Below are 10,710 nucleotides of genomic sequence, written 5' to 3' on the forward strand. Positions count from 1 at the left end.
TTACGGCCAAAGTCTAATAAGATTGCGGATGTTAATTAGCAAGCTTGGAGAAAAACAATGTAGTTACTACGATTTATCGTTACTATTGTAGCTACCTACTTATAAATTAATTTATCATTTACGTATTGACGTATATTTATATATTTATTATAATATGGTACCCATCAGGGAAATCAAATATTAGACGGATTTCAAAACAATATCTAATGCGGAAATGTCGTGTTTATAGTTCACACACAGGCAGGCTTCAAGCTGCTATAAGCTTAGGTAGGCCACTGGCCGATTAATAATAGGTATTAATAGTGCAGAAGCCAGGCGGTATCATTGTTACTAGATCTCCTACTATTTTTAGACTTCTCCCCTCCGCTAGATTAAGTACCTAAATAAAGAAGAACCATTTACACTGGATAATTAATAATTTAAATATACATCTATACATGTTATACATACTATTTATGTTGAGGTATCATTGTACGCCATAAAATGCGTGCTGACTGTGTATTGACTTATTAAATAATATTAAGCATAAAATTACTGTATTTTATTCAGATACTAATTGGGTTAATGGATCTGATACGCATAATTGTTGGAAGCCCTTATATCACCGAAGATATTTATAGATCGTATTTATAAATGTAAACAACCATATATCATATTTGATAGACAAACGCAGTCATGTCTAGTCTACATTAGATAAACTTCATCAATATTTCTTAGAACTAGTGAAAATAACAACATTTAAAAAGTTAATGAGTTTTCAGAATCGGGAGCGTTAGGTACAATATACCCGTAGAATATATAAAAATGAATTCAATTTCAGTCTTGAAAAGGTTTATTATATTTTTTTTACTTGAACCAAGTAAAACCACACTTTCTAGATAAATCATAAAGTAATATTTCATGCAAAATTATTTCTACTTAATCATAATCGTCGTTACAAAATATCTTTAACAAATCATTGTAAGAGTATTGAAAATCATCCACAATAATGGAATGGCGTCAAAAAATTATCTAATTACTCACATAATTTATTAAAAAACATACAAAGACATGGCAAATTGTTTCTAAATATTACGCTAGCTATTTCAGTCGTTGCTGCTTCTAACTAAAACTTACGAGTCTTATTTTTCGATGGCGTCGACGTGAAATTACAAGTCATTTCGTCGGGAAATATATCCGACATCGACATGGCGTCGTTCTTAGCGGAAGACTGCAAGAAATATTTATCAAAGTCGTTTTCCTTCTCCTCGATTTTAGCTTCAGTGTACGCAAAACTCGTCGTACCTTTGATTGAGTTTTCGGTCACGTAAAACTGAACATTGTCCGCGGAGTTCTCGTCTTTGAAGCCGCTATCGACTCGCATCCAGTTCACGTTAGATATTTCCTTCAGAGCCGTGCTGCCCGAGCCCTTGGACCCACTAGTAATCGTCAGCTCAGACGGCTTTATGGCACTCTCGTAATAGCTCGACGCATTCGCGTAAAACGTATTCTCATTGAAGCCACTATCGACTCGCTTAAAACTAGTGGAACTGTCGCTTACGGCTTTCGTTACGTTGCTAGTGGAATCGAACTGCGAAACGTTGTCAGTCAAGAATTTGAGATCAACGGTGGTGAAGTCTACTTTCTTATCTTCTAAGTCGAGTGGGTTTTCGTCTACGCTACAATCTAGAGACATGTGTAGGGGACTCACGGGCCTCGAGGGTCGCATTTTGGTGATCTCGTGAGTGAGGATGGAGGTCCTGCACTTCCCTTTTACTGGAGTATCGTCGATGAGGGTAGATGTGATGGTCTGTTTTATGGGCGGCGGCGGAAGATTCTGCGACTTGGATAGCGCATTGATTTTGATCATGTGATGTATGCTGGACTCCTCAATGATAGACCACGTCTGCTCTTCAGCTTGAAGCGGGCTGATGTCACAGTCATCTGAAATGAGAAGTATGGTGTTGTAATATTAAAAACATACTTGAATTTGTTTTCCTTATCTTATAAAAACATTTTCATTCATAAAATATTTTCACAAGTGGGTATGATATAACTGAACTCCGAAAATAAATATTCCGCATACAAATACATTCGTGACAAATATTTTTCTTTGCAACGATCCTCAAAGATTGAGATATGATATGCAATGGAATGACGACAATGCTTCTTCTTAATAAAAACAAATTGTCTGAAACTGAGTATCATTTCCACCTACCTTGCGAGCGGCTATGCATAGAGGCATCAAGACTCATGTCCATACTGAAATCTAGTTTCTGAACGGAGCGACTGCGATGCAAACTGGACATACTAAGACTTCGCTTCTCGGAAAACGATCCTTTTCTGCTTCTCACAGGAGAGTCCTTCAAACTCTTACTCCTCTTTAGAAGGAACTTTTCTGGGGTGCTCTTGCAGAAACATGGTCCTTTTTTGTCAGAACCACTTTCAGGGTCAGATATTATGCAGTCGAGGCACGTCGCCATCGCTTCGGATTCTGGCGATGTGAAGTTGTTTTTCTGAAAATATAATCGTAGTTAAAACAGACACTTTAATTAGGCTTAGATATTTTTAACCCTCAATTAAGAACCAGGGTCTTATGTGTTTGAAGCTATTTTGGATCAGTTGCAGTGCTGCGTTCAAAGATCCCAATGGGATTGTCCAGTTGGTTTTTATTTTTTTCATTACATCCCAAAATCAAATCCGGGACACCATCGGTTCAATCGCTCTAGTATTTTGCACCGAACCGACTATGACATACAATACACATATTTACAATTTAAACAATATTAATTGGCTATTATCGATAACTGGCTAAATTAGCTCCGATAGTATTTTCGCTGTTGGCACGAGTCAAAGGTGAAACAAACATAATAATAAATTATTGTGACGTCAGTTTAGATGATGGGTAGTTGGGTACGTTATAATAACTATTTATATTCTTTATTATATGCACGTGATAAAAAAAATATCTACATGAGTAGGTATTTTATAGAAACAAGCAGTTTTTTTTATATATTCTGAACCGATATGACCGTATTTGGAAACGAAATGCTAAAGCATCCGCATACCGACTACCATGTGTATACTTATACAAAACAAAATTAAATAAACATAATCATAATTTCAGGAAAGCTGTAGATCGCATCCAGTGACGTACTTTATAGAGAGGCCTACGTTCAACAATGGACTGCTATAGGCTGATGATGATGATGAACCATTATTTCTGTTAGATTAGATATGCAGCAACAAGCTCTCCAAATTTATATGTACAGAGAGACAACTAAGACCAACCAAACCTAATTATGAAAGTAGTTATGGATTTCTTGAGATTGTTCATAGATTCTAAACTAAATTTCCATGTTTTTCTTCTGACCTTGTTAGTGCCAAATATAAAGCTAGACTATGGATAGCCACCTTGGTGTAAGGATTTGCTAGCCACATAAGCGTCAGTCGCTGACTGCCTAGAGGAAGTATAAAAGGAACAGCTGATACGTCACTGAGGCTCACGGAGGTTTCCGACATCTTCAATTCGCATCTTTGTTTGTTCCAACCTACATGCACCGTGTACATTATACAAGCAACTATAGATGCGTACCAGTGATACGACGAAATACCATTAACACTTTAAGGGTTAAATTTCTCAATCTCACCTCCTCATCGCTAGAACCAACTTTCGTAACGGGCGATATAGAAGCGGAGGCCAGCGACGGCGACGCCCCAGAGTCTAGACCTCGTCTAGGAGTCTGGAACTGTATCGGACTGAAGCACGGCTCTCCGAAGTCGACCACGTCCAGTATCTTGTTCCGAGGCTTGCCATTGGCTGGCTTGCTGAGCGGTGTGCCGAATGTACGCTTCATGCCTTTTGATACCACGTCTCGGCTCTGGAATTTACACACAATACTTTGATTAGTTGGTGTTTAAAACTGAGTGTATGGGTAGTTGAAGTTAGATTGGTAAGTAATTATAAAGACATGTGTGTAAGAGAATGTTTATTTGCGAATAGGTAGGTAGGTATTACTGTTAACAATTAAAGGAAAAACACACACATGCAGCAGATACTATATTACGAAAAAAAGGGGAACACCAAAAAGGATTAATATAAGTATCTTACATATAAATACATACAATAATTTATTCTTAACTAGTTAATTATTTTAATTAAAAGTACTCTCTCAATCTTTAACATTGCAAAGTTAGAGCTGTTGGAAGTAAGTTTCATGACGAAGGTGGGTGTTGGTGGAACTCAATCAGCATCATCAGAACTAGCAGATAACATTTGGGTGGAAGATACTTACTACGAAGTGTAAAGCGTCCGTAGTCGAGCTAGCTTCAGTGATCGTAACTGATCACTGAGGTTAAGCAACATATGGCACGGTCAGCCATTGGATGGGTGACGGCAAGTTAAGCCGTTGGTCCCGGTTGCTGCTTCGGCAGCAGTCGTTAAGCCTAGTCAGAGGCCTTCGATTAGCTTAAAAACATCTGACAGTCGGGTAGCCCACTTACCCAACAACTTCAGTGCATTGTACTCATTCAAAACGGCGATACAGCCCGCGACCTATCACGTGAGTACAAATGTAAAGCGAAAAGCGGGTGACTCGCTTGCTAGTCACCTCTGACTACCCCTTCGGGGATAACAGTCGTGTCGTGAGCATAATGTATGTATGTACTTACCAAGTCAGGGCTGAATACGACGGGTGCGTGCGGCTCGTAGCTGGGCTTCGGCGCCTCCTCGTCCGTCAGCTCGGAGTCGCAGTGCTCCGCGTCGCTGTGCCACTCGAACTGCAGCTTGCGACGGAGCGAGCCGTTGGCCGTGATCTCGTAGTCCCCTGAGATGTTCTGCTCCTGTGAATATGTGGAAAAGGTGGGTTATGATAAAAAATAGCTGTTCCCGCGAGCTACGCGGTTAAAAGTTCACCCGTGGGAATTTCCAAAAGAGTGCTACATCACTCTTATCTGTTGTCAGTCTCCCTCATCGAAACACTACGAACCAACCGTCTAAGGTTGTCGACCCAAACATTTATATATAAAAAAAAACAGTACCAAGACATACCTGTGTAAAAGTGCAGTATTTCTGTAGGACTTTAGCCAACTCTGGCGGCAGCTCGGGAGGCATAGTGAGTATGGTTTGTGCTGAAACTAAACATACATTTTATTGATTTGTAGAAAGTTCAAAAGTAATGTGATTGTAATACTTATGAACATGTTGCGACCAATGAGTGATAATGAGGGAGTAAATTCTAGGGTCAGGTATGAGAATGGAAACTGGTAATCATTATAAGCCATAAGCCAATAATGCGCCACATTTTGCTGCTGTACATAGACTCTCCTCCCCCAAGGAGCTCCAAAATACTTTGTCCTCAGCATTCCTCATGCAACTTCTTCAGTGTCACTTGTGCTTCAACATTGGTCATCTAATTAAAATTTAATATTTATCTATATTTTTTGTCATGTATTGTTTTGTTACTTAATAATATATCAAAGCTAAATTGTGTCTTCATTTAGTTTATCAAAGTTTTGAATGGAGCATTTCAATTTGTCATGTTATAATGATGCCCTTCTGTCTTTAGTCATTATGGGTTCTAGGGGACTCTTTATGTTGAATACATGAATGGTGAAGACAGAAGTCCGCCTTTTTGGCGGACAGCAAATTTATACGTGAGTTGAGTACTATATTATGGTGTATAATTAAGTATGATTGCTGTCATTGTCAAATAAAGTTTTATCTTTTCTTTCTTTCTTCTTTCTAAGTAATAATAGCATTTTAATCAGATATAAATAATAGTTCTGGCACTGATTGCAGATACAATGGAAAATGGAAAAAAAAATTACCAAGTTCATTATAATTATGTATACAATTTACTACAGTAAAGCAGATCCTTACCATCCCTAGTTTCAACAGGTTCCTTCACAATGCTTGTAATATGCACGCTGGTGCTAGCTTCATATGAGATCTGTAGTGGCTTAACTTTTTTGGAAGACACAATTGGACTAGGCATGACCGACTCTTGGGAGAAAAATCTGAAAAATTAAACAATTATGATTATAGGTGCCTCCACACCCTTCATTGTATAATAGTTAACAGATATACATTATTATTATGTACATACTGTATTGTGTAAATGTGCCTATAACAAGTCTTGTGTTTATCAATCATGAATGTTATAAGGGACTAGTGATATGATAGCTCAGAAAAGCTGTGTGTTAGATTCCATAGAAATGAGCCTCTGAGCTATTCAAAATTTTTGTACAAAATATACCATAACTCTAAGGGGATGGCAATCATTTTTAACCCGCCAGTGGTGACGTACATGTCTGTGAGACCGGGTGGTTTGAAAAAGTCGAATAACTTTCTTATTAGCCATCTATTTTTGTTGTAATTTCGGGTAGCTGCCTTATTTCCCATCCCCCATCGTCAGTCCACCCCGCGACGATGACTCGTGCGCAGGTTTTGGAGTTTTGGCGCCAACTCGGTGCGTGAGACCGGGGTCACCGACTATGTAAGTCAAATTTAAAGGTATGTTTTAAATTTTTCATTTATTTTTTTATTTTTCTTTACTATATTTTTGTTTTGTTATTATATTTTTCATGATTGAACTATTTTTAATAGATATTTGTAGGTATATATACAAATATAAGTACTTTATAGATTTCAACAAGTTTTTATAGTAATATCAGCTAGTTTCAGCATGTCCTTGAAAATGAAGACGGAGACAGCTGGACCTTCAAGAAATGGTCAATGTTATGAATGTGGATGGTGAAATAAACAGAATAACAAAAAACATTTGTCACAAAATGTAAGAAATATTTGTGTCACAAACATTTATAGTGCCGTCTTGCAGAGACTGTTTGGCTGTGGAGGAACAATGACTTTTAGTGTATTTTTTAATTATTTTTTGGTAGAAGTATAACAATTTTTGTTATTTCTTATGAAGTTCGTAGTGTTATAAAACTATAAAAGGCAGATTTAGTTATAAAAAATTACATCATTGTTGTATTTTTAATTTTGTAAGATGATAGGTGAAAATTTATCTAAATATTAAGTGTTCTAAGTACCATCGTGAAAGGACTAATAAACGAGCCATGATTTATGATAATGCTTTGTTTTATTGTCAAACAAATACTTATCTTTAAAATTAAACTAATTTTGGGTAGCATGTGTAGTTAATTATGTAAAAAAAAATTGTTTGAAAATCCCGGTGCGTGAGACCGGCGTCACCAACGATGTAAGTCAAATTGACGTCACCACTGGCGGGTTAAGGAGCCCCTAAATCTGATTGACATACTGTGCACCTAAATGGATAGACTGATTCAGCTATTGTGATGAGAGCCCCCCCTCTGTAAATAATGCTATCAACCATCTAAACCTGTACCTCCTGTGGGTTGACTGGCAGAAAATGCTTTTAGCATTAAGTCCACCCTTTGTACACTTATGTATAGATTTGTGCAATAAAGGATTAAATTAAATAAATAATGAACACAAAAGACCTCTCAGTCGCCTCCTCAGCGATCCTCTCCAGGGCGGGGTCGGGCGACGGCTCGAACTGGCTGTTGCAGGGCACTATGTCCGCGGGCACCAGGGTACACGCCTGGTCTATGTCCCAGCGGAATAACCCGTTGCTCTGCTTCTTGTATATTTTGCACATTCCAGGACTACAACAAATTTAATTATGAAGTAGTTATGTTAAGACAAAGGCAGTACAGCCAGTATTACCGTGTTTGTAACTTACCTGCATATTGGTTGATGCAGTTTTCCTATTAACACTTTGTCGAAAGGATTTCTCACTTTCCGATTAGTTGGAGGGGTGGATTTAAAATTGCTTTTAGGGCTTTCGTCGGTCATATTTGTTTGAAATTAACGTTACCTACATTTACAAAAGTGCAACGACCCCGCCTGCGATGTTTACAATTTTTGAGTCAACCAAAACCAACTGTCAAGTCTAGGGTTGCCAGTGCTTAAAAAAAAACACAGACTAACATAGAAGTGAAGTGTTAAGGCACCAACACACTAGCGGACGCGGCTTACGGAAGTGGCTGTCAGCTGTGAATTAAGGCGCCGAAACACTAGCAGACGAGGCTTACGGAAGCGGCTGTACTATCGCAACTGGTAATGTGCACGGTTTTTTGGTACAGTTCGTGCCAGATAGAAGCAGCGAAGCTATCGAACACAGAAAAAACACTAACATTAAGCTGCGTACAGACCGGCCCAACGAACGCCAACGAACGGGTTTCGTTGACCTTCGTTGCTGAAATCTGCCCTGTATTATGTATGATAAATATCCATCATTGGGCGTTCGTTGGGCCGGTCTGTACGCAGCTTTACAAATACTATCGAAGATTAGAGTTGGGTTGGTCTTTAGTACGGATTCCAATGTATTTTTTTCATCGATCCCATCTCAGAATCCGTAGGTACTACAAAATTAAAAACAGATCTTAAAAGGGTCACTGTCGTCCGTCTGTATGTCTGTTGTTTAACTCCTTTATCTCGTGAACGCGAGTGGAGATATCGACTTGAAATTTGATTTATTTATTTATTCATGTCTACAATCCCTCGAGGCCACACGATATCAATGTGAACCCAGAATAATAACAAAACGGCCTTTTTGTATCCATGAAAATGATCCACAGAATATGATTACATTTACTGTCAATATGTGTTTGTCAGTTTGACACTGACAGATAATACGGTTGCGTTTGCAATGCAAAAGCCAAAAATATTCAATCAAGTTCTCAACAATCTCAACTTGTTCCTAACCTTAACCTAACTTTGAAACTTTATTTATTTTAACTTAAAATAATTCATTTTGTGACCCGTACTTCGACCATTTACCATTTACAAATCAAAGAACCCATAATGAATATCAGTGATGTATCTTGCGAGTCAATGGAAGTTGATAAAAGTTCAAACTCTGTAAAAAGTGCAAACGATTCAATTTCTGACTATTTTAACAAAGTGAACTTAAAAAGTGAAGCTATACCTGAGAAATCTATATTCGGTGGCAACTACTCAGGAAGCAGTGATGGCAACATAATATTAAAGAATAGAATAACAACGCACATAATCAAGACGCCCAGTTATGAGGAAAGTGGTATCAAAACGGCTATCCATACGCCTGAGGGTAAAATAACACGAATTGAAACTAGAAAAAGCTGGGGCTGGGATAGACCCAGCTTAGGAAATAAAAATACACCTTTTGGGAATAGTGTCACTACGTCTTCACCTATTCAAGACAATTTATCCCTGAAAAAAGTATCTCCTAAGGTTATACCAGAAAAAGCCAAAGAAAAAACATATTATAACCTGGAAAAAATTAAGACAGCATATAAACCTCTACAAAAAAGCAGTCTATCAAGCAATGAAGGTACAATAAACACTACTATTATAAAGTTGAATCATAAAAAGTTTGATTACAGACAAGCTCTTATTCGAACATCTTCTGTAGCCCTGTGCCTGGCAATAGTTATTTATTTTATGTTCAACGTAAAATGTTTAGAACATGTTGAAATCAGTAAGTTACATGAAACATTGAAGGAGAACATATTTGGTCAGAATGTTGCAATCAGTGAAATTGTATCAGCCATGGATATGCAGTCCACCTCTAAAGTGTTATTTTTGTATGGCGGTACTGGTGTTGGAAAAACATATACAGTGTCTCTAATGATGAATGATCTATGGGATTATTCCAATGTATACCATTACACAATGCCTTCATTCAGAGAAAAATTCACTAGTGACGGTTTGGTTGGCTTGATTCTATGTAAATCCAATATATTTATAGTAGACGGACTCACTAGTGAAGACTTGGATGTGCATACACAAGTACAAGCAGTGATCAAGAAGAGCACTGATCTAAAACATACTATAACTGTTATTCTCATTTATAACTGTGATACAGTAAACTCTAATTTTGTACGAGACTGTGATAGTATATTTGTGGACACCCTGAAGCACAGCTTTAATGAATTAAATGTTTTAAAGCAATTTATTAAGTTTGAACCACTAAAAGAAGAACATTTGAGGAAATGTATCCAAGCTGAGATAGGCTCTGAAATATCTGAAGTGAGAATGCAAGAGTATTTGAAAAACTTTGATGTTACAGCTGATGGCTGTAAAGGAGTTCCAAGTAAAGTGAAGTTTTTGAATATGATGTGATTTAAGGTACGAACAATTCTTAAATAGCTTCTGTAATTAAGTAGAAAGAGATACTCTTGTAGTTAGTTCTTGCCTAGCTATATGTTGGTAAAGCAGGGTTTACCCAATGACAGTGTCTCGTAGTCCATACATAATCTTATTGTGTACCTACTTATAATAATTATGCTATTTCAATATGTAGAACCAAACAGTAGTGAATTTAGATATTTAGTCAAACTTGCTGTTTCAAAAAACATTATGAATATTCTGTTACTTATATATGTACCTACCACCTGTATAATATAATGACACCAAAAATGTGCCTTCTAATCAGTTTAATTATTAGAAATCACAGGTAGGGACTAGCACAACAGTGACTCGACTGAGAGGGCACAACAGACATGTACCTAGGTTACTTTTGCTTGAGACAATAGTGTATTTGCCATTTGACCATTATAAATACTGTAAATTACTTTATTTGTGTATGTATACCCAATTAAAAAAATATCATTATGTATCTACTATTTATTATAATAATTATGCTTATTTAGTTAATATAGAACAATATGGTTATCTTTATTTGTTAATGTTCAATAAATTAA

General features: G+C 37.1%; 2 protein-coding genes across 2 annotated transcripts; one reads left to right on the top strand and one right to left on the bottom strand.

Annotated features, from left to right (window-relative positions):
• Positions 1-164: 164 nt before the first annotated feature.
• Positions 165-7,992, bottom strand: LOC105391169. The gene is made up of 8 exons (XM_011562606.3): positions 7,707-7,992; positions 7,465-7,629; positions 5,861-5,997; positions 5,030-5,115; positions 4,651-4,821; positions 3,630-3,860; positions 2,198-2,495; positions 165-1,923 (listed from the first exon to the last, which is right to left on the bottom strand). The coding sequence occupies exons 1-8, from the start codon at positions 7,817-7,819 to the stop codon at positions 1,106-1,108; spliced, it is 2,019 nt and encodes a 672-aa protein (XP_011560908.3). The 5' UTR covers positions 7,820-7,992; the 3' UTR covers positions 165-1,105.
• A 794-nt stretch (positions 7,993-8,786) lies between these two features.
• On the top strand, positions 8,787-10,605 carry LOC125490253. The gene has a single exon (XM_048628854.1). It carries the CDS (start codon positions 8,831-8,833, stop codon positions 10,127-10,129), a length of 1,299 nt encoding a protein of 432 aa, XP_048484811.1. The 5' UTR covers positions 8,787-8,830; the 3' UTR covers positions 10,130-10,605.
• Positions 10,606-10,710: the final 105 nt, after the last annotated feature.

The sequence above is a fragment of the Plutella xylostella genome, chromosome 22 (assembly GCF_932276165.1).
Source record: "Plutella xylostella chromosome 22, ilPluXylo3.1, whole genome shotgun sequence".
NCBI lineage: Eukaryota > Metazoa > Arthropoda > Insecta > Lepidoptera > Plutellidae > Plutella > Plutella xylostella.

Coding starts and splice junctions, on each gene's coding strand:
- LOC105391169 (XM_011562606.3), bottom strand. CDS start 7,819: ATGACCGACGAAAGCCCTAAAAGCAATTTTAAATCCACCCCTCCAACT. Junction 5,998..7,464: donor GCTGAGGAGGCGACTGAGAG/GTCTTTTGTGTT, acceptor TTAATTTTTCAG/ATTTTTCTCCCAAGAGTCGG. Junction 4,822..5,029: donor AATACTGCACTTTTACACAG/GTATGTCTTGGT, acceptor ACATATTCACAG/GAGCAGAACATCTCAGGGGA.
- LOC125490253 (XM_048628854.1), top strand. CDS start 8,831: ATGAATATCAGTGATGTATCTTGCGAGTCAATGGAAGTTGATAAAAGT.